At 48.6% G+C, this 26,202-nt stretch overlaps 1 protein-coding gene and 1 long non-coding RNA gene across 6 annotated transcripts in view; one reads left to right on the top strand and one right to left on the bottom strand.

Moving 5' to 3' along the window:
* The first annotated feature begins 847 nt into the window (after positions 1-847).
* LOC121098268 lies at positions 848-22,082 on the top strand. Of its 2 annotated transcripts, none has more exons than XR_005831227.1 (3): positions 848-1,246; positions 14,802-14,807; positions 22,071-22,082. It is a non-coding gene; the product is annotated as an uncharacterized LOC121098268 (long non-coding RNA). The 2 variants fall into 2 exon arrangements; XR_005831228.1 differs by lacking the exons at positions 14,802-14,807; positions 22,071-22,082 and adding exons at positions 2,002-2,004; positions 9,782-9,792.
* ALG9 (ALG9 alpha-1,2-mannosyltransferase) overlaps positions 16,202-26,202 on the bottom strand; it is a 35,219-nt gene continuing 25,218 nt past the window's right edge. For 2 of the 4 annotated variants that reach the window (XM_040616061.1, XM_040616063.1), the window contains one exon: positions 16,202-18,298. In XM_040616061.1, the coding sequence (XP_040471995.1) occupies positions 18,175-18,298 (124 nt within the window). In that variant the 3' untranslated portion in view covers positions 16,202-18,174. Of the gene's footprint in view, positions 18,299-21,070; positions 21,170-26,202 lie in introns of those variants that run through there. The other 2 variants (XR_005831226.1, XM_040616062.1) reach the window with 2 other exon arrangements.

The following is a 26,202-nucleotide window of genomic DNA, read 5'->3' as shown; positions in this document are numbered from 1 at the left end:
GGGCCGCAGCAGCTGAAGCACAGTGCTGTCATGACCACGGTTATGACCAGAAAGCGGCTTCCCAAGCCCTCTGGAGGGACCGCAGACGGCTCTCCCTGCCCCCCAGCCAGGCTCCTTCCAGCCCTTTTGCTGCCCGTTCTGCCTGGGCAGCGCCGCTCGCGTGGGGCACTGTCTGCCACTGATGTTACTCTCTCCTTCAAAGAAGTGGCTTTCGAAGCACGTAGAAATCCTAGTGCAGGCAGAGCTGCTGTCCCTTCTCCTGCGTAAGCGAGTCAAGGTAAACACAGAGGTGAGAGGTTTATTTACATCAGCCTGCCGGCCTGTGCAAAACCTGCAGAGACCTTTTCCAGGCTAGGACTTTCCCAAACAGTTTTCCTTGAGAGAATGCAAGAACTTGAGCACCTGCCCAACAAGACTTCCTCACGTTTCCGTAATAAAAATAAAATTATCAGCTTTTACATTTCCCTCACCCATAAGAAATTCGGCAGCCGCTGGGACGCCCTCAGAAACACGCCTAAGGGAGGCTGCGCTGGCGCAGACAGAACCCTGGGGAGCTCTGGGTCAGGCCCACTGTTAACAGGGCACCATGGAAATCACATTTGGGCTGGTCCAGCCTGGCCCTCCGTGCCATTACATTCCCCGGGAATGAGCTCATGGTTTCTTATAAATTCATGCATCAATGTTTAAATCAAACTTTGGCAGCTGCTTTGCAAGGGAAGGGGGAAAACACAGAAGTCGTACAACCTCCCTTGCTCGCTTGCTTGCCTAACCCTTCAGAATGTAATTTTTTACTATAAAAAGCTGAACTTTTACAAGCCAGGAGAACATCTGATGGGGCCCAGCAACGTGTTTTCTGTTTTACTTTGTGGATTGTGAGTACTAAACACACCAGTATTTACTTAAAACCAGGAGCCCGTTTGCTCAGCCTTTCTCCCGGGTTACTCCCCTGATCAAAAGGCTGCTGTTTGATAGGAAATATTGCTAAGGTAAAACAACAACAAAACTCCAAGGGCTCTAAAGATGCAGTTCAGGTGGCCTTTAGGAGCCCAGCAGTTCAAGAACTGTCTTGCAGGGATAAGTTCTGCCCCCGGAGCCCCTGTGCTGAAACCCACAGCATGGCTGCAATCGCAGGGAGGTTCTCTCCAGCCCGTTTAGAACAAACAGCAAAGCTGATCCAGCACTAAATCCTAAACAACTTAAGAAATTACAAGACAAAGTGGAGAGAAGCAAACAAGATGTACTAAAGGTATACCGTATGCTAACATACTGTTTGTACGTGGTCTTTTTGACTTGTAGCTTGTGCATGTTTAAGTCTTTTTTTTTTTTTTTCTTCCCGAATGTGCCACAGACTGCAGCGCAGCTCACTTTCAGTTACAGTTCTATACCAAAATCTAGAGTTTTCTTCATATGTTATTGCCAAGTACTTCTTCTGTGAAGAGTGAATAACCTATTACCTCTATTTTACGTAAGTACTTTCAGCAGGGGTCAAAGCAGAATTAGTGAACTTCTAAGAGTTCTACTCATTTAGTAGTGAAGGTTGAATTATTTCACTTGAAAGGCTGTGAGACAGAAAAGCCAGTTCTCTCCAACCCGTTTAGCAGGACAGGCTTTTCCATTTCCCCAGCCCAGGAGAGCTGGAGCTAAAGCCTTGACTTGATGAACTTCCCACCTGGGGATTCTCACGGTCTTGGGACCTGCTGCCTGACAACGCAGCATCGCACCAACGAACCGAGGCTGCCCAGGGCACGGAGCGGCAGCAGCTCCGCTGCCGTGTTGCAGCCGCAGGTTCCTGCCCCAGGAGCACCCAGCTGCCCCAGCCAGCAGTGCTGGCCCCTTGCTGTCACTCTTCCGTAAGGTCGGACGCTGCGTTCAACCCAATGCAGCGTGGCCGCACGCAGGGAAGCTCCAGGCTGGGACTGGAGACATGAACTTCATTTCTCAGCTTTGCCACCGTGCTGGCTGGAGTCCGCGGCGTTTTGTGGCTCAGCTTCCCTCCCAAAGACAGTAACATGCTTTCCTGACCTCTTCTCCTCTCTGGATTAGGCAATTACCTACTTCTTTTATCAGTAACGAGATTTTAAGTATCTGTGGGAGCCTGACTGCTAAAGCAGGCACCTGGCTGAAGGCTGCTGATCTGCACGCAGTCTCCGGTGCTGGATCTCATACGAGTGTGCTGCTGGCCAAGGTGCCAGAGGTAAGAGGTGCCAGGAGCTCTCCATAGGTACATGCCAGCATTCAGAGAGGCACATATTGTACACACAAAGCCCCATTCCATTTACTGCACTCTGGCCTCATCTGAGCTGTATTTTCCTGCTGATGTTGAAGTAGCAGATGCCTCCCCTCCAGCCAAGAGGCTGGAAACCACCTCTGAAAAGAAGCTAGTGCTAGAAACCGAAACGCTCTGCTTTCTAGCCAACAGCACAAAGAGCTTTGCAAACATGAACCAATTCTGTTTTAACCTTCCTTGCAAAGTAAGCGTTTACTCTATTTGGCATGGTTTGTCACCAGTTTTGTCAGCAATAGAACTGATAACGTGATCTTGAAGCTCAAAGACACAGGTTTAACTGCAAAACCCACCATTCCCACCATGTGAAATGAGCAATATAACAGAGTTAGAAGATCCTGAGCTCTTCCTTCCATCTAGAGGTAAGAGAACAAGCAACCTGAATTCACATAGCCTGAACAAAGCACCCATCACACTGAAGATTTTCGATTTTCTACATTTACTAACCAGATTCTTACTGATCTCCTCTACCCCATCACTCCACCTTGACTGCCTTGTTCCACTTCTGAAGATGCTTCATTTAGGGCCAGGTCTGACATCAGTCAGAGCACACAGCACCTACTTCCAAGTGTATGTCCTAGACACTACGAGCAAAGAGACCCTAAGACAACCTTCTGTGTCCACGCTGCCCTGTCACGGAGGCATCTTGCCTTTCTGTTTGGGAAGTACTAGTGTACTTACAGAAAGAAACCGTCATGAAAGCCAGGCACTTCCCAGCAAGCTAACTAGGCTCCAGCTGCTGAAATCGCACGTTGAGACCAACAGTGGTCTGGGCAGGGTTTTATTCCCTAGACGCTGCTGTAATTAAACAGAGGAGCTGCTCCCTCCCCAAGAGTAACAGTCAAGTCCTACAGAATTATATAGCAACCTTTGTCATCTATAATTAAATATTAATAAATATCATAATAGAGTTTTTAATTATAGCATCTATACATACTTAAATCCACTATTATTTATATCTACTCATAATTGCTCATTAATCACACACCAAGTCAACCTAGAATCACCCGAAAAATTCCACTTAAGCTTTGTAAATGATCATCGGTCAAAGGAATGTAACCATCCCAAAGCCTGCCTTTAAGAAAAACGTGCCACAGCATTTCTGAAGTGATTACCTAACACCTGAAAGAGCTGAAGAATCCGTTTCCCTCCAACCAAACTATTCTGGCCCACGTTGCCAGGGAAGCTGGAGGGAAGCAGGCATTGGAAGCTGATTTTCCAGCTTGTGAAATTGCTCCCAGCGCTGCGGTGTACAAGCTCGCTGGAATAAAGCAGTCAAAGCAACAGAAGTTGTGCAAGAGGAGAATTGCGTACGCCACAGCTGCACGAACGAAGCCTGCTTCCCTTTGCCCCACAGCTGCTGCAAACGGTCCTCATCGTGTTCTTAGAACTCAGTCTAACTGGGGCTTTAATACCCTGGTAAGTTTAGGGAAACATATTCCCAGTTGCACAACTGCTAAAGACAAAACCATGACAACCTGTCTTCAGGGCTGGATGAGTTTTAACCCCCTCCCTCCCCTGCAAGGGTGTAAGCAGTACCTGAAAACGTTCCGTGGCTTCCCACAGCTTCTAGGACTCTCCTCAAGGCTTTTTAGGATTTATTCTCCCCACCTTCCAACCTGTGTGTTTTGACTTTTGACGCCATCAGCAAGGGGTAAGAATTCCTGAAACTGTAATTTTTAACAAACTTCTCAAAATTTGAAAGTGCAAAGGACAGACGGAAGGAACAGAAGCCAACCAAACTGAAATCGGTATGAATGGATGGAGGAAATCATTCCCAACAGGAGAGATGAATCCAGCTGGTACCAAAAGGTCCTGAGCTCGCTCTCTGAGCCAGAGCCTGCAGCTGGGGACAGAGGGACAGGCGATGAGTGGCCAAAGGATGAGGAGCCCCGCAGGCTGGCACACCACCACCGGACAGGGGGGTTGACCTGACAGCCCAGAGGAGTTCAGAGGACAGAACAGGAGGTGACTGATGCCCTGAAGTGACTTTGCAGAGGACTTTCTGGGGAGTCCATCGGAGCTGCAATGATCAGGGAGGCAGGAACGCCTCAGGTCAGGTTTTCACACCCAACTCACAAGGAAGAATGCCATTGCTGCTGTACATCCAGGCAGACGGGAGGTGATGGTGTGGACTTACAACCAGTACCACAGGAGGAAAGTTGTATCTTGAACTCCAGACCTTAGACCTAAGTGAGTTTAGTGCCTTTAATGACAAGTCAGGGGCTTGTATCTAGCTAGCCACCAACAGAAACATCGTGCACACCAGCGAGACATGGCTTCAAGCACTGCCAGGGCAGGCTCTTTTTCTCCACCAAAACTCTTTCCAGTCTTGTCTACTTGGACTTACAAAGAAACTAGTGCAAATCACCCTTCAAACCGACATGGAGCTCTCCTGCCTACAAGACCTTTAAATTGTCTCCATCACCTCCCCCAGCGGTTATAAATCTCAGGAGGGAGAAGCATTGGACACAGGCTCGCTCAGCAGGAGCTGCAAAGCATGAGGGACCAGTGGGGGGTATTTTTTTGGCTTCAGCTTCGAGGGCATAAAGATAGATTTCACTTGGCTAAGTTGCAGAATGCAATTAAGGACCATGCTGCCTTCTCCTAGTGGAGGAGAAAAGTTTCTTACTGGAGCCAAATAATTTTGACAAACTAAATAATTTGTGCAGGGAAGATCTTCGAGCTTCTTGTTAATGAACCAGAAAGGCAACAGCAAGCGCACTGAAAGGTAGGGCAGCAGATGTAGTTCCTCTCTTAAAAAAATGCTTGGGGATTATAGGAAATTGCAGTAATAAGGAAATTAAGTGTCACAATAATTGAAAATAAAGAGAGGGCTGCTAGACCAAGGACAAAGCTCCAGCTAATGTCACACACAAGCTATATCCAAGTGGTGCGCACGCTAAAAATCCGTTGGGACAGGGCTCTGGCCAAGGCTGTCCATCAGGACTCCGAAAAAAAGCCATTGCTAGAGTACATCCTTGGTATCTTTAAATTGCAAGGGCATAATGCAAGGGTGGACTGTCATCACCACAGCCCAGCTTAGCACGGTACAGTACACATGCAAAAGACTTGATGGCATAGAAAATTGCCACCAGGACTGACCCCTCCAGTGCATGCGGAGCTGGCTGTTCCGGACCTGTCCAAGCCACCGTCTCAGCGAACTACGGCTGCAACACTTTGCTGACGATATATGTTATCTGTACAGGAGCTGGCTTAATCACTGGCTGCCAGAAACGTGGTATCGAAGTGGAAATCTGTCTGCACTGATCTATCCAGACATGCTCAAATGAGTTTTTCGTAATTTAGGGCATCTCTGCTCCCTTTCTATACCAGGAAGATTCACTTTGAAAGCCCAAAGACTCCTTCCCTCTCTGTAGGAGTGTTAACACACAAACAGCTTTAATAATGTCATTTAAAAACATGTGCCCTGAGGTTTGGAAGAGGAATGCTCCAGTATCCTGCCAAGAACAGGTCAGCGTGCGAGAATTACGGATCTGTGGCACAGAGCTTTAGGTTGAGATTTATCACCATATGCAAGTTGTACACCCTTTCAATGCCAGGCATCCTTCCACCGAGCAAATACAAAATCGTGCTAAGACTACAGATCAAACCCATACTATCATTCTTAGAGGAAGGGGGAGGGGGAGGAGGAGTGCCAGCTTAACTTCTGTCAAAGGTGGATCTTCCCGACTCTTGCCTTGGCTGAACTGAACTCTGCAAAAGGCCTGAGGGACAAGCCACCCGCACTCCAGCATCACTGTACGGAAGGACAGAGGAGACAGGGCTTTTCTGATGGCTGTCCAACACAGGCTGACCCCTCATTCTCACCATGATGCGTGACAGTGTCTCACCTTTCCTTGTGTGTTCAGGCATCGTTCCAGGGTGCTGCCTCGGTGGTGCAGGGGAACGCTGGGGCTGCACCCCGGGATGCAGTGGTACAGCACAAAAGGGCAGGCAGAAAATTGGGAATTACCAAAATCAGGCCTGGGGTGCCTTTGTCCTGATAACAGAGGATGCAGATAAACTCCAGTGAAGTCAACAGGAGTTTTTTCACGGATTTTAGTGGAAGCAAGATTCCACCTTGGGATTGAATAAATGATCCTGTGGCTTTCTCTTCCCAAACTCCAGCCTTTCTTGAAGCAGATGGGCTGAAACACACTCCACACTCGGAACAGAAAATGAAAACATGACCTGGCAATCATTGGAAGGCTCCCACAACCTTGTCTTTTATGAACGCCCACATGTCATTGCTACACAAACAAGAGCTGCCAGTGTGGGAGACTTTGGGGCAATATTCCAGCAAGACAGGAGAAACAAATACCAAAACAAGAGAGCAACAGCATTTTAACAGCTTGCCTAGAAAAGTAAATATTGACTGGTTAACTGGAAAAAGCCAGCTCATCCTCCTTTTTGGTGAGGGCAGTTCTGGCGCAGAGGAGGAGCCCTCACAAGCTAGCAAGCACACCGGGCTTACAAAACACGACAAGGAACTTTCTTAGCAAATATCTCTGGAAGGTGATACTGGACAGCTGATCTACACAATGGCTCTGTTCATGAACAAAGCAACCCCAGAGCCTGTCTGCAGCCTCTAGAAAGCAAGCTAAAAACATACAGGGAATTCACCTGACCCCAAGGGTAAGCAGGGTTGGGTTCTGCACACACCTCCCTGTCCCAGCTGAGGATGGCCGTGCCGTTAGAACAGACTGCCAGAAACAGCCCGTGCTCCGGCAGAGCAGGGAGCTAAACCCAGCTCCTCTTGGGGTGACGCTGGACACGCCTGCCCTCTTTCATCAAGGAGTCCTTTCGAGAGGTTGAATGACTCAGGTTTTGCCTGCACCAGCTTTCCTTCGCAGAATGTGCTGTCCGAGCACCATCAGCGTTTCAGTCAGCTGACGGAGAACTGGCCAAAGCTATTTAGGGCATGAAGACCAAGACAAAAGCACATCAACAGTTTTCATCACGCCACTGTTAGGTACAAGCTCCACAGAAATGCATCTGTGAATCCACCAGTAAAAACCACTAAAACATAGTCCTTCTCATGCACAGTCCTTTACTAGTGTAACTGGAATGCCCTATGTGGGGACGGCCAGACAGCCAAAGCAAAAAGGCGGCTTTTGGGGGTTGTAACGCAGCTCGAGAGTCATCTGACTCTCACAGACATCACAGCCACTCACACAATGAAAGCTCAGACACACGCACACTGCTGTTCCTGTAAGACATTCATGCAGCAGGCACGTTAGACCAGAACTGACATTTCAGAGGCAGTCCCATTAACCCTGAGCCTGTCGGTAAGCACCCTGTAATCTTTTTTTCCCGTGTTTAGGAGAAAATACCTTCCTGCCTGAATACCATGGAATATATGTTGTGGCCAAAATTCCAAGGAATTTTTATGATTAAAAAAAAAAAAAAAAGAGAGAGAAGGTCCTGCACTTAGCAGTTCTGCCGCCTTCTCCACATTCTCACAGAATGCAGAAATCAGAGCATCCATTTCTTCCCTGCCAAAGCTCCTGCTGTTCTCTCCCACCTTGTCTGGCCAGAGAAGTGACAGGGATCGCATCGATTCCTCCACAATGCTCCAGGCCTGCTCCCGCTGGAAAAGACAAGTACAGCCTTGGATTCTGCACCAGCTCCCACATGAGGACAACTATTTATTTTGGACTGCCAGAAAGATAACATATTTGTTAGCAAATTCTGCAAGACAGAGGACAGGGAGCCTAATTGAAAGGAAGCAATTAATCATTAGTTTTCCTTACAGACATGGATTATCTGTCAGTAAGTGCCAACTCTCGAGAGAAAATGCGATCCAGAAATAATCTTAATTAGGAAAGAAAGTTTTCTGGGGTGCTTTAAGAATGGGAGGGGGCTTGCTTTGCCAGAAGGCCCTGGTTCAGCTTCTCAGTTCTTACGCACAGTAGCAAAGGGACCATCAGCAATTGCGGAGCAAGGGAGAAAGGCAACTCTCAGCACGGTGGGGGGGCACCAGGTTTCCTCACTCCCTGCCTGTCCAGCACCTCCACCTGCCACCCCACCTGGCTGCACTATCAACAGTGTGTAGCTTTAAACGTCTGTGGAAATCTGGAAAGCACACGACGGAGTCCACAGGCACTGCAGGGGGCTCTCCCCACCGGGCAGCAGTCCAGCTCGCACAGGAATGCAACGTGCTGTACGCAAAACACGTAGGCGCAAAACTTTTCCACCGACTGCAGGATTTCAGGCAGGGCACCGTGCTCTCGCTCAGCCCAGGATTTGAAGTCAGCAGCCAGGATTTGAAGGCGAGAAGCCTGCAGCCCTCCAGCCCGGTGTGCCAGGTGTGGCAACAGGCAACAGGCAGCACAGGGCTTACCTTGTCCACCTCTGGCCAGAGATGCATCCCTGTGATGGACCAGGAGACCCGAGTGAGAGGCTGGTGGGATGCTCAGCCAGACACACACACACAAAGTAGCTGTGTTACAGCCCGAGGGGCTCACCGCCAGGACCATCACAAGGAAAGGACTTTACAGAAGCTACTAAAACGAGGAGGAGCAGTGTGTTCTGGAAAGCTGAAGCACTGACTGTAGCATAGGAGACCGTTCCAGGGATGTACAGAGAGGGATGTCGCCCCTCTCCAGCTATGAGCACTTCTGCACCACTGCAGAGGGGCCGGCGCATCCTCTTCACACAGCTCTGGCTGCCACAAAGCCATCTGAACCAACTAAAACTCCACTGCTATGAGGGCAATAAGGGATATGTAACTGGGGTGGTGGAGAGGGAAAACAGTCAGCAAGACCTCCTCCTTCACAGCCCCGTCGAAGCAGAGGAGGGTGCAGTGACCTGCCTGCCCACCTGGGTAGGGAGAGCACTCCAGGCCCTGTCTCCACACAGCACCAGGCTCCAGCTGAGCCCCTCCGTCAGCATCTTGCACCCTCCTGTGATGTCTCCTCAGGCCAGAGCACAAAGGCACTGGAGGCCAGGGGCTGGGAGCTCTGTTACACTTTGCCCCTCTGCAAAGAAAACACCCAGGCATCAGCCTTTTTGCCTCGCAGTGGGATCCCAGCAAGGTCAGCCTTGCCACCCAGCTGCAAGGTTGCAGTCCTGAAACCCAGGGTCTTACCTGTAGCAAACCCCCCAGTTGCCCATCCCCAAGGCTGCCCAGCAGCAGCCCTGACGACCCCATCTCTCCACTCTCGTGGAGCACGATGCCCTCTCCTGGGAGCCTGAGGGAGCAGCTGGAGAAGCCTTTCCCAGCCGGAGTTCCCTGGAACCCAGTGCCCGGGGGGCTGGGAGGGAGGAACAGGGGCTTACAACCGAGATTCCCAGCTCTTAGATCCCACCTCCTCCTATGAGCTCCTGCCCGCCACGGCCTCCCAAGGCAGACCAGCTTAACACAACTGATGGAAGAATAAAGCTCTCCATTTGCAAACCGCTGTCCTCATCTCTGCCGGTCTCTGCTCACCACCAGCCTGCAGAGGATGCCGTATGGAAAGCAAAAAAAGAAAAAGCTGAAGGATCACAAAGAAGTTCGGAAGCTAAGAGGAAAGGAGCATTTTTTCTGTGGGGCAGGTCCTCCAAATCTTTCCCTCAGATGCCTCAGCCAACGTAATTTCTTCAAACAGCACATCTCTGCTTCCACATGGTTCTGCCTGCTGTCCTCCCATGTCTCCCCTTAGGTCTCTACACTTTACGTCACCCTCACAGTATGTACCTGGCTGAGAAACTACAAATGCCTCTTCCTAATGCTGCACCCTACATACATCTTCCCTTTCCTCTTTCACCTCCACCACTCCCTGGAATCCACCTGCGAGCCTGAGGCAGATGTTCATAGCCCTGCATCACTCTCCTTCTCCATAGAAGCCATTTGTTTCTGCGCGGTACCCAGTATAGCTGCCTTAGGCCAGAGAGCTGTACCCATTTCTCTCTAAATCTCCCTGGTGTCACTTGCTGAGTGATCCAAGCACCCAGCCTCTCTAAAGACACCCCGTGTTGCCCTCTGCACCTACACCCGTGTCAAAGAGGAGAGAAGCCTGCGAGTTCTCCGAACGTTCCCTTGACAAACAGGTATCTGCAGGCAAAGATATGTGGAAAGGGAGCCCCAGCAAGCAGCACAGCTGGCCAGCTGCAGGCGTGCCATGTAGTCTCATCCCTCTCATCCCCTCACTGCAGGAGACACGGGCTCCAGCTGCTCACAAAGCGAGCCGCAGGGTGTAGGGAGCATGGCAAGCACTGCGTCTGCACCGCCGAGCCCACCGCAGACAGACCTGTTTCGCCGGGCTTAGCTAGAAGAACCAGGAGTAATGCAGGTCTGCCAAGCAGTCACCTGGAGAAAGAACGAGAACTGTTTTCGAGGTTTTAGCTCCCACACCAGCCCTCCCCACACCCTTAACAGCAACATCCACTGGAGGGAGGGAGGGGAGCTGGCCATTTCTTGAATAGTTTTAAAAATACTCCCTTTATCCCTTCTCCAAGCCTACAGCATATCCCGGCTATTCAGTGCCTGCCCCAGTTTATACAGAGAATGGCACAGGGCACAGTCTGAGCAGCTTTGGGGCTTTTCTGTACAGCAGAGCATTACCTAACAAGTGTAGGTAAGAGAGGAGCTCTGGGTTCTCACAGAAAGCTGAACCCAATTCCCCGGAGCAAAGACTGAGTGCACAAAATATAAAATCAGCTTTGCAAGGGAAGATAAAGCACCCTCCAGCTAAAAGTACGGATGCCAAACAACTGAAAGAGGCAGAGAAAGCAGCAGCACGGGCAGGAGGGAGGCTTGGGGGAATCTGTGCTGGAGAGATTTGGCAGGGGGAGAAGGCTGCTGTTTATTTGGATGGGAAAGCTAACAGCCTTGAATGAGACAGCAGCCCTGCTAGGCCAGATGTGTTCACGTTACATGGCAGCCTGCTGCCAAGCTTGTCGAAGTCGCTATTTCCACTGCTTTTTGGTGAGCTTTAAATCTGTCCCTCCTCAAAACAAGGCAGAGAAAGGAAGTGCTGTCATCTCTGTTTCACCAGGCATTGGGGCTTTCTCCCAGCCATGCAGGTTGTTGTTGGAGCCAAACAGGGAACTGGACCCAGTACTCCTGCTTTAGCCACCAAATCAGCTGGTTTGCACACCTACACACGCTGCAGTGACCGCTGGCAAGAGCTCTGCCCGGTTGCTTATTACTCGTGTTTTCCAGTCCCCCTCCAAAATAGCTGGCACTTGCCACCCTGCTGACAATGATACCTCATTAGCACAGCTAGAACTTGGGAGGCTGGAAGAGCGAGGAGGATGAGTTCAGGTAGGAAGAAGCAACAACAGCAGGGGCAGGCAGATCCTGGAGGAGCAGAGATCCCTTTTTCTTGCCAGCTTCCCCAGTGAAGAGCCAGAGAGAAAATAATGGATATTTATAAGCAAACCTGTCTCTAAGGCAGCAGTTTCCAAAGTCTAATAATAGGGTTTGGACTTGTTTATTGCGTGATTCAGACAGCATTGCATAAAGCTGCTGGAAAGCTCCTGCCTGTCCCCAGAGCACACTCCCGAGGAGCTGTGAGTTAGAGGACAGCCCGAGTCCAGCTGCAGTGGGTTCGAGCCAGCACAGCACCGGCAGGTTCTGTGCCTTCAGAGGTGCAGTCGGAGCCAGCAGAGATGCTGGAGCAAACCAGGCTGTGCAGAAGAAGTATAAAAGCCTTGCCCCACAGAAAGCCAATCACCCACTCCCCATCTCGAAACAGCAAGATAAGAAGCCAAGAAGCCTGGTAATTGCACCTCTTGCTTTGACTTTGGTTTCTCACACCTGCAGCAGTGCTGAGCAGAGCCCAGGAACCCGCGGCGCGACACATTGTGAAATCCGGGCAAGGGCTGCACCTGCTTAAAGATTCTGCAGCAGTGGGAAGAATGTCAGGGATGTGGAAAGCTACCTGTCCCCCAAATCAAGGCAAAACCCCACGCCTGCAGATCGCCGCTATTATGCCTTGACCACTGGGCTGGCCTCAAACCAGCCCTGGGAGTACAAGCAACTGCTTACGAATTCACCACAAACCCCACATCCAGTAGCCCTGTTGTTTCTTGCTGACTCAGACACAATGTGTTGAAAGTGCAGCTTCCCCAGCCCAGTAGGACGGGAGGATTAAAAACAGGAAAGGTCAAAACAGCCTTCTCTTTGTACGAGGGAGAAAACAGGGCTAGGCTCTGCAGCACAGGGCAGCACCTGGACAGCATGTTCTGAGGCAGAATAATTGCAGTGATCAGCTCTCCACCCTGCTCTTCGCTGGACAGTCAGTCTTTCCAACCAGCCCGTTTCAACACAGGGCAGAGGAAACTTCCCAGAGAACGCCTCATTGCTCGCTCCAGGGAGGACAAGTGCTAGAGCAATGTCACACAGATCATCAGAAATCAGAGCGGGCCAGAGCAACCTTCTCTCTGCTGGGTGGAACACAGAGGAGCTTGTCCTTTTCTAGAATAAGCCTGTTTTGTCGATCATCTTTAAATGCTTACCCAGTTATTGACCTCCCAGGCAAGATGCATGGAGGGAGTTAGAGGACCGGTGAGTGGCAGTACTCCCGAGAAGCCAGGCTCCTGGCTCTAGTCAGGCATCCAGCCACTCACACTTGCTTGGAGGAGACCAGGGAGTCTCCACCTCTGCATCCAGCCCCAGACCCTGTCTCTTCACTGATCCCACAACGAAACGCGCCTCTGTCCAGTCCTGGCTGCAGTTCTCCAGTCTTGCACAGCAGTTACCCCCTGGATGAAGAACCGGGCAGGAAGGCAGCAGAGGACTGCATTCATCAAGGGTCCTGCTAGGCTACGATGCGCTCTCACCCGGCACATCCACCCTGACCTCTTTTTGCTGCTCAGCAGACACAGCTGGAGTCTGCAGCGCAGGCAGATGGGGCCTCATTAGTACCTCTCCAGGCAAGCAGATAGAGACATGTGCAGTTATTCATGGGGACATGCGCTGAATCTCAGCAGGGCTGGGATGATGCTCAGGTTCTGACAGATGTTCAAAGAGAAAGAAATTCAGTTCTTTCTTTCCTCCAGCAATGCCTGGAGAACTAGGAACTCAAAAACACAGAATTTCATTACCAGGGCCTCTCTCCACTGCTACTTTGAGCCCTTCTTACAGCAACAAAATAAACACACAACCTACTAACTCAATACCTTTTGTTGGACCTGAGGTGGACTCAGATGCTGAGACATTCCCTGCTTTTGAGGTTACAAGTAGCAAGGAAAGAGCTGTTACCAGTAGGACTACAACCATGAACTAAAGTTTAAGCATTAGGCTCACTAGAGACAAGGCAGGGCAACAGGGGAGAAGAAAGGGCTGTTGTTATTTGACGCTGACAGTCACTGTCCTGGGTACCAAACTTCAGCCCAGTCCCTTCAGCATCACTCAGAGGATGCACAGTCTGCTTTGGAAATAACGTCCCTGCACCATGCTTTACGGAAATCTCCTTTATGTTGGCAATGCAACACGGCAAGGGAAAGTGCTTCCCCATTCCTATGGAGAGAAGAGTTGCCAAACAGCAGCTGTGCTCTGATATGACAGACTAGCTGCCAACATGCCATAAATCCGTCCTAGAACCACCAGCTCCTGTGCAGATCTGTCAGTCACACCTGAAAGCTGGCCCGTGGCATTCCCAGCTAAGCCTGCCTGAAGCCTTCCCAGCCTTCAACAGCTCATTCACTGTTATTCTTCTCCAAGGTACCTGCTCCACACACCTCAACTCCTTTGCTCCTGCTTCTTCACACACCCTCTCAGTTTCTGGTTTCTAAGAGAGCACATTAGTTCAAATAACTTTCCTACAGAAAGAAGACAAAAAGATTTTGAACAGGAAAAAATCCCTGAGTCAAGGAAAGCTTAAGCACCACCTCTGTAGAGATGCAGTATCCTTTTTGTTTTCCTTTCAAAAAAGAACAAATTTGTATTGAACATCCTTGGAAACACATTTGAGTCCCAGGGTGTCCTCTTCCGATGTGCCAGGCAGAGCCCTAGGTGGAGGTGACCAGCTTACACGTATGCAGCTGAGCCCTGGGAGCAGGCAGCAAGAGCAGGAGCAGAACTGAAATGGACCGTAAACCCTGCTGCAGCAGAGAAGCAGGGGAAAATAGTTCTGTGGAAATCGTGACTTCCCTCAACCTATTCCGGAGAGCGTCAATCTGTCTCACTGGACTCTCCACCTCGGCGCTCCTTGTTGCAAAGGATGAGCTCAGACAAGATGAGATTTACTGGGTTCCCGTATTTCACAGCAACTTGTCCGACCTGCAGTGCTCTCAGCCTCAGTTTAAAGGTGGAGAAATAACTGCCAGCAAAGAGACCAGGAATACTGTAACCCCTGTACGTTCTCCAACCAACGGCAAGTGTCGTGCATGGTCTCTCAGGCTCATGCAAGAAACCCATCGACCCACAGACGTAACCGCAGGGTAGCACCCATCCATGGCTCTGTCAAGGAACCAGCTGCTGTCTGTGTGCCAGGTCAGCACTGGAGAAAGACACCTAGATACTTTATTTTCCAGAATCAGCCAGAACAACACAAAGAACCCTTTCTCCAAAGACAGAAAGGAGACAAAGGTGGACTGCCTCCACTATCCTGATGTGCTACAACAGGTTTGGTCACAACACCCCTCTCTGCCTGAGGCAACTCTAGGCAGAGAATCCAGCTAGGCAGATCAGCAATTTGTGGTTTGACCCTTTACCCATGAGCTCACAAACCACAAGACTTTTTTTTTTTTTTCAATAGAGATCATAAATTAGCTGTCCCAAACCTGCCTCCTCACAATGAGATCATACATTTGCTTTAATGAGAGTCAAAGCAAAAAGAAAAGAAAAAAAAAAAAAATCAGAAGCCCCTCCATCAAGCTTGCTAACAAAACCAGAAAAGCAAACTACAAAATGCCTTTAAAAATGTTTTTAGATACAGCTCCACCTTTTGGTATGAACTTCTTCACATCCATGTCTGCTTTCAAAAAAGCAGGATCCTTCATCCAGCTAACATGAGCCAGGTGGGCAATTCTTGCAGTCTCTTCTGCACGCCCTGATGCACATACCCCTCAGACTGGTACTGCTCGCTCCATCGAGACTGTTTATTTACTACTAATCGTCTCATTATTGGTGGTTTTTTGCTTAATCTCAGCACTGCACAGAGCGCAACAGTCCTGACTTGTGAATTATGAAAAGCTGAGGAGAACCTCAGCATTTCCTATCAGAAACTTCACCTATGGCTCAGTCTTTATGATGAAAACACTATTAGCAGCAACTTCACCTACTCATTCCCAGTGGTTCCAGCTGGGATCGATAGATCGCCTCTATGCTACAGTCTGGCTGCCCGGTAGCACTACCCCTGACATTTCTGCATTAGCAGGGACCAAAGGAAGAGAGGCCCTGGCTCCTGTACCTGCTGCCAGGAAGGCTGGTTCTGTGCCAAAGACACCAGATTAGAAACAACCTGTAGGCAGACTCCATGTCTGACCTCAAATGCGCGCTGGCTCAAGATCTTTGCAGCACTGAGACTCCCAATATCTCTCTGAAATCAGCATTAAGATGTGATCTACTCTTGTCATCAATGAGAATAATAACAACCCTCCCTTTCCCTGCCCCATCTCTTTAGCTTGCAAATTCTCCAGGCTGCAGGACTGACTCCAGCTGGTCGCCTGATAAGCAGCAAAACTGAGTGCCTGCCTTGATCTGAAACTCTGGAATGCAAAGCTCCTGTAGCTGCACCTGCATTTACTACCAGGAACCAAACATTTGCTGCATTCCTCTGGAAAACACTAACTCCTAATTATTGTCAAGTTATTGTCAGTCTCCCACCACCACCCCAAAACAGGAATCAAACTGGAGAGGAAGGTAGAGCAGCCAGTCATTTAAAACTGGTATTTACTGTACTGTCTTTTCACATTAAACATGAGGTTACGGGCTATGACAACATGGAACAGTCACACAAGCAGCGCCAGAGAGAGGTGCAATTGGTTCTTTAACTGGAGTTTTTTCTTTATTTGATTTAAGGTCAGGGATTAGCAAGGGGAGAGGCAACAAGCAGGGCAAGAGTTTTGGTTTTGATTTACTGGCACTGTAGAGCCCTGTTCAACACATGTAAAGTTTTATGAGGAGCAGGGCCGGCTGGAGGGAGGTGGGGGAATACTATGAACACAGACACTACAACACTGATCTGCAACGTGACTTTGACCTTCCAGACCAACTCACCCAAGTCACAAGCTGCTTGGCTGAAAACCTTGAAGCTCCACATTCGACTCTTACAAAGGGTGATACCTGCACAGGGTGACATCCACCTCTGTGAAGAAAGCCAAGACTTAGACATCACAGATGGTTCCCTAAGCCTTCGAAGTTTGAATTTAGAGTCTCAGCTTCAAATTGCTCCTCCATACAGTGGGGGTGCAATGGAAGAGAACCGCATTCTCCATGCTGTAGTCATCCAGACAACGAAGCAGCACACTGCTTGCTCTTACCATGATTCGCACTTTATAGGCTGTGTTTCCAACAGAGCGTAATGCCGTTACAAAACCTCCTCCTTAATGAAATGCAGGCAATTCAGAACACCTCTCCCTATGTTTCTGAAGTTGCTCATATGATTCAGCCCCTGCCTTGCTCCTCATCCCGTTCCTCACTGCTTTGTCCCAGTAGTACCATGTTAGATCTGCCCTTCGCATCCTGCTCGGCTGTTAACCCACAGACCGGCCAAGAGACCTGCCTAGCACTGCATCCTGCACCAACACGGGTACCTCCAGAGGCACACGCTTTTCTGTTTGGATCCCAACAGCTTCCCAACATACAGATCTGCTTCCTGATCCGCCTGCTCTGGCTCCCGGCACTGCACACACAGACCCATCTAATGACAGTCACAGTGGGGCACAGGGTTTGGGCAGCCTTTCTGCAAAAGGAACTTGCTCCCTGCCAGCCCATCCCCAGAGCGTTCCAAGGATGTGAGTGAGAACACTCCCTTCATCTAGCTTGTGATACTGCATGTTTTACAAATGGAGATATAATAAATGCAGCACTGCTCTGAAGCATATTGGACCAATGTAACACATACTGTCTATTCTGGGAAACAGAACTGCAAAAAAAATAATTAATCCTTCTTCTACTCTCTGGATGTTTCCAGAAATTTTAAGATGCTGGAGTCTAGAATTCAAAGGACGTTACAGGTATCTTAAGAAAAAAAAATCATTATAAACAGCAAACAAACCCTTGGTTTCACAGATAACAAAAACGCTCTGATCCCATTAAAACAGGTAACTGGCTCAACTCTGAAGTTCGGGGGTTTTTCTCCCAAAAGCACAGGTTTATCCTTGAAAGTGTCTCCTGCACAGGATGTTTTTCAGTGGTGCATACTACTTCATTCCTTGAGATTCAGTGCATTTCAGTTAATTGTCCTTCAGGTGCTCTCATCTTTTCCTCCTCCTTTTTCTTAAAAGAAAAAAAAAAAAATTTAAAAAAATCCTTAGTGTTGTTACCTGAAAAAATTCCCTAGGAAATGGTGAGCACTACTTAAGCAGACGAGAACAGTGAGCGGGGTGGGAGGGAGAAAGAGGCTGAGAGCTGGATTTTCCCAGTGCCAGATTGTAACCTGGAGCAGAACCTCTTACTGTCATTTCTTTTTATTTCCCATTTTTCTCTTCTCTGGTGTAATAGATAATAACACAGGGAGCAGCAGGGATAATACGTTTGTAGGTGGCTGCTGGATTTTCAAATGGTTTCTTACCAAGACGTTCTGTGTAGGCAGAGCAGAGACCTGACACCGAGTACTGAAAGCAGATGATGCACCCTTTTTACAGCTGGAAGCTTGCAGAGCAAAATCACTTCATGGGAAATCTTTATTAGTGAATCTTACAACTGCAATCTTCCAAAAGGGAACCGAAGATGGCTTAGGCAGCTGTCCAAGAGTGTCAGATGTTTTTGATTTTGTTGCCCAGGTGTGTTGCTAGCCTCCCATTTTTTTCCTTGTTTGCTTCGACCTTCGAGATTTCAGAATAGTATAGTTTGCATACCACGTGTACTGTTCTGAGAGGAGAGGGATGTAGAATGCACGCAGCAGCTTTGAGGACCTGAAACCAGAAAGGAAAAACAAATCATCCTTAAAGCGCTCATTTGCCAGTACGTTCAAAACGATACAAATGAGGCTTTGCAAAAGATTTGGGCTGGTGAGTCAGTGACACGAGGAATGCTAATGATCAGGCATACGAAGCCCAGTCCCATTTTCTGCTTGTCCGTGGGACCAAAGCTGGTTTGTACCAGCGTCACCAGCTTAAGAGCAGCAGCCCGCCCAGTTCTTCAGCACGCCCACTAGCCATTCCTGTAGGATTAGGGGGGGGAGAGAGGGCAGGAAGGTGTTGTAATTATCAAAAGATCCCAGATATCACCATCCAGAGAGCAGTACGGTACAGCCCTGCGGGCCTTTGGCATCACCCAGCCAGGCAGGCGCCCCGCTCCTCAGGGCACGCCATCGAGGTGACAGATAGCACCGCTGCATTTAGCTCCTGGCATCTCCTCTTTTCTATCCAACCTTTCTAGCTGCCTACTCCTCCACGCGTGTCTGAAGAGCAGAGAGAAGCTTTGACGGGCACTGGCATTTTGATATTTTGCTTTTGTGCTGATCTTCTGTTGAGGGTATTGAATTAAAGAGGGATGGACGGCTCTAAAGGCTACGAGGCAAGCTGCTGCAGGTTGCCAGCATTCACTCCATGCCTGGCTAGCGCTGGGAGCTGGCATTTCACAGCACTTTGCACAATTGGACCAGTGGAGTACTCAAGCATGGAGGGTCTAATGGTTGCATCAAATTAGTACCTTTTGTTTGGTTGCTAATTGCTGGAGCCGTGCTAGCCGAGTACATTTTAAATGCGTGTATTCACTTACTGAGCAAAGAGTAAAATCCAGGTTTAAATGTGAAGTGGACAAATATAATGTCCTTCAGCAGGAGCACTGCACTTTGCTAGAGGCTTCAAAAATTTGAGCAACTTTCTGAAATCAGGGCTGGGGCAGAATCTTGCTTCCTTAGCACTGAAACATCTCTCTTTATCTCTGTAAGATCAGCTTGTTGGTAGACCATCAACCTTTCACAGACAGAAGTCTAACTCCATCCACATAAAGCTTGGAAAAGCAGCAGCACTCAGATTTGCAGCATGCTAAGTGGTCAGGAACGGTACAGAGATCCAGCACATACTTGCTGGTCACTGTAATTCACACAGCTTTGCTGGTAACACAGCCAAGGTTCTGGACATTCAATTCAAGTCACTTTTTCGGAAGGCAGATGATTTGTGTTTTGTTTGCTTATTGTAAGGCACCACTGGATATCTTTCAAAAATGCAGTTTAAAAAACAATGGCAGGAACTGCCACTGTGAACTACATCTCCCTGGAGGCTCCCAGGGTTCTTAGACAGCCTCACTGTAATTCATCTGAGAACAAACAGCTCCTGATCTCCTGCAACTTGGAGTAAAAGACCATCCAGGAAAAGACTGGTGGTATCTACATGCATTGGCATAGTACCACCCAGCAGCAGGGCTGTTACAGAAGATGCCATACATGCACAAAGCACAGCATTTTTCAGTTGAAATGTTCCCTCTTTAGACAAAGTGATGGACAAAGCAGCACTCTTCCCACAGTGGGGAGGGGAAACTGAGGCAGAAAGTGGTGTCTACCCTCAGAGAGACTGAGCAAGTCTGAATTCCTAAAATTTACAAGTCTAACTTCTAACTCCGCCTCCTTTCAACATCCAGCATCTTGTAAGCCTGCTTTTTGCCAAGCACTCAGCTTGTGCTTTAGGATATAAAAATGCTGATTGCTTCACTATGAAGAACAAAAAGCTCAGTGATAATACTTAGGCCCTTTACAAATTGTAAAGCACCCAGCAAAGTTCCTAAATAAAAGAATCACTGGAAATGGTTGCTTTTTGTGAATTCCTGAGGTGCTGGAATCGGGAACATGTTCAAAGCAGAATCTCTTAGTAGCAAATAACTAGGCAGAAGATGGTAATTTTGATGTATACTGAACAAGGAGCATTTTTTGCAGCTGTCATTTCCTTGTGCCTGGAAACCGGAGGTCAGCCCTCCCTCCAGTCACTAGAAGCAGGCATCCCTTTGAATACAAGTGCTTGATTTTCCTCCTCCATCTCTTGTGGCCAACGAACATCATGTCATTGCTGAACTTATTCTGGCATCTCCTCCTCTGAGCCTGACAACCCACCATTGCTACCAGGGTTGCTCTCTGTGAATGGTGTGGTTTCACTGCAATTCCCTTTAGCAAAGAAAAACCAAGAAAAAGCAACTGTGTTCAAGCTGCTTGGGATGCTATTTAAAACAAGGAAAATGAAAAATAAGGTACAGTACCAGCTTGCTGCTATGTTGTAAGAAAGGGACAGAAACTAGCACAATTCCCCAGAGCTCAGGGTGTGTGCTTGGGTTAAGATGAAGTAATTTGTTGAATTAGCCTTGTGTGGTTTAGCTCGGGGATAGAGAGAAAGGCAGCACCTTCAGCTGATGGCTGAGGTCCTGAGTATACAGTCTATAGCACTGAAAATATTTTCAGTTGCTCAGTCCAGGCGTAGAGCTGGCAGCAGCCAGACAACAGCACCCAGTCCACATCCCTCCCTTGACCTGGATGCACCTACACACTGACAGCCTGCCCAGGCCAGCACTGTACAGTGCAGTGGGCACCCAGTAACGGTGGGTCTGATCGCTGGAACAACAGAACTAAGCACCTGTGTTTACCCTCAGTGCTGGTGCCTCTCAACAGCTCTGCAGAAACGCTACTGTCCTGTCTGTACTTCTTTTTGTGAGCACCACTTCCTTTTTTCATATAAGAGGTATACCTTTTCCTTGTTGGTATTCTGAAATACAAGCCCAGTGAAGCTCACATGGTCGTGCTCACAAGGTCTTTCTGGCATCTGTTCAGACTGTGCAGGATCCTGAAGCTTTGCTTTCTACAACAAAAGGATATTCCAGGAGCTGGTAGTAGCAGAAACCTCCTCCCAAATAAGCCAGCTCAGCCATCCTGAGTTTGCAGACAGCCTGAAACAGCAACTCTGAGCAACAAAAGCCCTCCACATACTCTTAACTTTGCTGGCAACTCAGCCCTTACTAGCAGCAGTTTAAATGTCCGTGTTCACTGTTTCATAGTTTATATCAGCAGTGAAATGGGAGAGGAAAATACTGTTGGTAAAAAGATGATCAAAAAAGGAGAGGCAGGAATGACTGATGGGAAAAAAATCCTGAGGGTGGAAAATGATGAGAATTGCAGAGCAGAAAGATAGCTGCTCTTCCCACCAGTGGATATCATGCATAACGCCAAGGCACTCATGACAAATAACAGCACAGCGAACCAGTGCATAAAGGCCACAGCTGATCTACATTCCTGTACTCCTCCCCCAAAACAAGGAGTGCCCCGAGAATGGAAAGCTGTAAATCTCATTTATCCAGGAGACCCCACAAGTGAAGTTCACCCTGCTCTTCAAGGTGGAACGATGTATTACTCAAACTGTCAAGTCCACAAGGAGTCCTTGGTTTCCCCCAGGGGTCAGCTAGTCAGGCTGCTGGCATCACAGCAAAATGACTCTTCACTAACAAGACTTACAAAGGTTAAAAGGGAACAGTTTACATCAGTTCCTCAGTCTAAGGACAGCGGTTAAAAGAAGGCAACAGAAAATAAAGAGAGGCATCTTAAAAATAATGTTGATGTGCTCAGAGAATCACATCTCAGATATAAACACATGAAAGCCTGAATATAGCATGGTAAATGGTGACACCAACACATCTGCTCCACAGTTACAAGGTCAGCCCTTTTGGTTGTTCAGCAGCAACCTTCTCACTGGAAAAAGACTCGAGTGGACAGAAGCACGAGGCTGCTCTCTCTGCTGCTGGTAACTACGCAGCAGCCAAGCCCTGGATGCCTGCAATCCACAGCAGCCGTGAGACCCACGGCTGCTGAGGCACCTACAGCTCAGGAAGTCATGATGGAGCTTTAAATTCAGACAGGGAACCTTTACCTCCTGTCACCTCGCTTTGTCAGGCTCAGCAACCTCAGACAACAGATGGCACATGGAAGGGGATGGGATGACAGATGACAGTGAATATATATATAATGTTCTATTTGCATTTGCTTCTAAATTTGTCCCCCAGAGACTGAGTGTGTGTAGCCTTAATCAGCACAGAGCTCCCAAGCAGCATGTTGGTAGCAAGATCAAGGCCACAATGACTCCAAGCTGGGTAGCCAAGGATCTAGTGCAATGCTGCTGGAACACTGGTGCAGGAAGACTTTTTCAGTGGTGAGCTCCAGGCTGGAGCCAGGCAACAGGCAAATTCTGCCCAGCTCCTGCTGTGCTCCAGGAGTGGAAGCTATCCCACATTCTTGGGGGGGCTGAATTCTTTTGCAGTTTTTTGGTTTCTAGGGGAGTGACTGCTGCAGCACCCAGAGCAGCTCCCAGTTAGGACAGAGGTGCAGTTACCAGTGGGCTCAGCAGAGCTAGAACCACGGTGCCCTTTGGTGCTAAGGGATTTTCTGTTGATTACCTATTCCAGAGAAAGGAACTCAACAGTCCTGTTCTCCTAACACCAGTGAAAGCTCTTCTGGAATGGAAACAAGGACTGCTAAGTGAAGATGTTCAAGTCCCCCGTCCTGAGCTCACAGACTGACATGGAACGGAAGCAATTAGATACACGTCGTGGTGGGAGATTCTTCCTAACTGCATCCTGTAACCTGAACTTCTTACCCCAGTGACAGAAGAATTCAGAAAGCAGCACAAAAAGGGAGAAGGGAATGGCAGAAGGAAGAGGCAGGAGGAAGGTGAACCTCTGCCACATGGGCAGGACCTGGTACCTTCTAGCTACAGGCATACACTCATGATCAAAGGTCTCTGGAAACCCATTAATGTTTGCACCTCCTCTAGGTGTTAAATTTTATACCAGCCATGCACCTAAGAAGTAATTTAGCTACTTGTAAAACAAAAGTAGGGAAAACATTTCATGTAGCATGGAGGAAAGCACCATTAAAGGGAACAAGACAGAGTCTCTTATCAAACCAGGGTAATGATATGCTAGAACAAGGTGACCGAATCATTAATTTTGCACTAAGAATTATTTTTTTTTTTAATGGAAAACCCAAGCGTTTAGAGCAAGCAGACGGCTCAGCCTAAAGAGCTGGAAAATATGTGCTCCTCAGTGGGGAGCTGTAATATATTTCCCCTTTTCTGTGCCAGATTTGGAGTGCTCAGCCAATATAGAATTAAATGGACCTTGGCAAAGCAGCTTCCTGAGGAGCATAATTAGCTGGTGGCTTGGAGTGCTCTCTAATTCAATTAGCAGCACCATTTATCAGAGCCAGCTGAGATTTACATTTGCACTTGCTGACGTCAATGTGAGACTCGCAATGAGTCCCAGAAGCCTCCAGTTCAGCAGGAGTGAATTGAACTGCTGGGGTCATTTATTTTCAAAGAACAAGAGCAGGAGCTTGGTTTTGGGTGGGGAGGTATTTGATGTGTTGTTTTTTTCCCCAAATGCTCCTTGCTCTGCAGCCACTGAGCTGCAGACTTGAAATGTACACCGGCAGTTTCCCTCACAGCTCAGTTCAAAGTGACACTTCCTCTGTTCCTTCTTCCCTTTTATAAAAAAAGCTGTGTTTTCATGGTGTTTTCACACTTACTTCATAGGCAGCAGCGGACATTTCCAAATCATTGTGTGGAAGCAGGTGCTGGATTTGAGAGATGCATCATCCTGCTGAGCTGAGGAGGGGGGAAAAGTACCTGCTCAGAAATGCGAGCAGCCTGGATCATCATTATAGGAGTCCTTGATGCATCTTCACTGACTCTACCCACAGACCTGTGTGTCTGACCCTGGGAAGAACTCTTCCCCACAGATCTACCAGCTCTGGGATCCTTTCAGCTTACCAATTTCTAGCACTTAACATGCTATTACAACTGTGTTACTGCTGCTCTCCTGCAGCTAAACTCCCCAGAATGACCAATTTCTCAACCCTGAGACAGCACTACCTAGATTTGTTGTCTCAAACTAAACCAAAACAAAAACACACAAGTGTTTTTGCTGGGATTTCCGTACCTCCTCCGCTATCAGGCCTGCCAACAACTTTCTGGACTACAGAAGTACTTGTTGCTTCCCTGAAACAGTCCCAGGGCATCACTGATGCCCTCAGAGAACCTTCCAGTGGGATGGAGTGGCAACTCTCAGTGTCCCCCACCCCGAGGCTCTGCAAGTGCCCACTCTAGCAGGCTTGGTACTCCACAGACTGGGGTAAGGACAGAAGCAAGCAAAACAAGGGCTGACTACCAGCAAGGGAGGCTGCTGCAACCACAGACAGAAGATACACCAGTAGTACTTGCTCTGCAAATGAGGTTTTCCAATCCAAACAAAACAAAAATAACTAATGCCTGGGTCTGAGGGCAAGACAGACCCTCACATCTTATTCAATCACTAGGCAGCTCTGCAATTGCCCCTAGCTAACTCATCTGTCAGCTGCCAATCTGCTGCAAAACTTGTGTCATTTCCCCTTTTGAGAACTGCTTGAGCCCCATTACTTTATGCAAGTTACGACTCAATCACACTCAGGGAAAAAACCCAATCCAAACAACACCGTCTTATTTTAGAAATGCTATGACGCACTCAGAGCGAGGAGTTCAACAGACTGATTATGAACATTTGCCATGGGAAACCTTTACATGGATGTTACGACAAAATTCCAATACTGTGATGAAAACAATGCAAAGGTATTTACCTGCCACTGCTATTATGAAGTTGAAGCTCCTCACTCTTTCATTCATTGCCAACAAACGCCTGGAAATAAGTGGGGAGCTAATGAACTTTTGGTCCAAATGGGAAACTGCAACACAGGGAAGGTTTGAGAGACCCGGACGGAGTCATGGGGGTATCGAGTTCCAGCTGAGCCTCTTAATCACTCAACCCCCTTAACTCTTCTCCAAGGCCAAATTACAGAAAGAAATCAAAAATATATGATAAAAATTGTGAAGCAGGCAATCAAAAAATAGCCTTTCTGAAATTTCTACTGCTCATGCTGCGGTGGATGGGCTTGCAAAAGTGGCCCTGACCTTGTCTGTAGTATCCAATTTTAAATATTATACCCTTAAATGACACAATGGCTAAAAACAGGGGAGATGAGACCTTGCATGGTTTGCTCTTTCTGCTCTTCACTGTACCATGAGTTGTCTTGGGAAGCTGTGCCCAATTGCCCTGCATTTGCCCTGCTAGGCAGGCCGTGGTTCCTGGCTTACTGTTCTTCAGGGGGAACAGGGAATCTGCCAGACAGGCAGGGTGACAAGACGGGGAGACACTGCTGGCTCTCCCATCCCTCAGCATCAGCGATACCCCCCAGGGAAGCCCATGCCTTTCCAGTGCTCCCGCAGCACTGCGCCCTGAGCTGCCCCACCTGCTGACTGCTGAAGGCACAGAACCCAGCACTCCAAACTGCAGGAGCTCTGGAGGTACTAACAGCAGGGATGGAAATCAGACCTGCTGCTATGGCAACCTGGCCTCCTCCACTGGTGAAGGCACCACACCTCCCCTCTGCTCCAGCTGTGAGGCGGCGATAAGGAACAGCACGGAGAATTTCCATGCAGCACAAGAACAGGAGCGGTGGCTGACAGGCGACACCAGCAGGGCTAAGGATCTGACTGCCTGATCTCCTCCTGGGACGTGCACGCTCTGCAAACCCTCTTCTATTCCAGTCTTCCACTACTACAACAGCAGCTTTTGTTAAGGAGGACACAGCAGCCAGAAAGATCCCCTTCCCTCCCCACCACCTCTAGGTGATCTGTTCTAAGGTCTTGGTGATGGCTTAGCCAAGGAGTATGCTCCCCTCTCCCCACCCCCAGTATTCTGCCTTCACATCCCACCATTACCAGGGTCAGTATGCTCTGCTCTGTGACTCCCAGCTTCTCCCAACAAGCTGCTGCTCCATTAATTCCAGCGTTAACAGCCACACACACTCTCC

The sequence above is a fragment of the Falco naumanni genome, chromosome 16 (genome assembly GCF_017639655.2).
Source record: "Falco naumanni isolate bFalNau1 chromosome 16, bFalNau1.pat, whole genome shotgun sequence".
Classification (NCBI taxonomy): domain Eukaryota; kingdom Metazoa; phylum Chordata; class Aves; order Falconiformes; family Falconidae; genus Falco; species Falco naumanni.
Note: the sequence above shows the minus strand (reverse complement) of the source record. Positions and strands in the feature narration are given on the sequence as shown.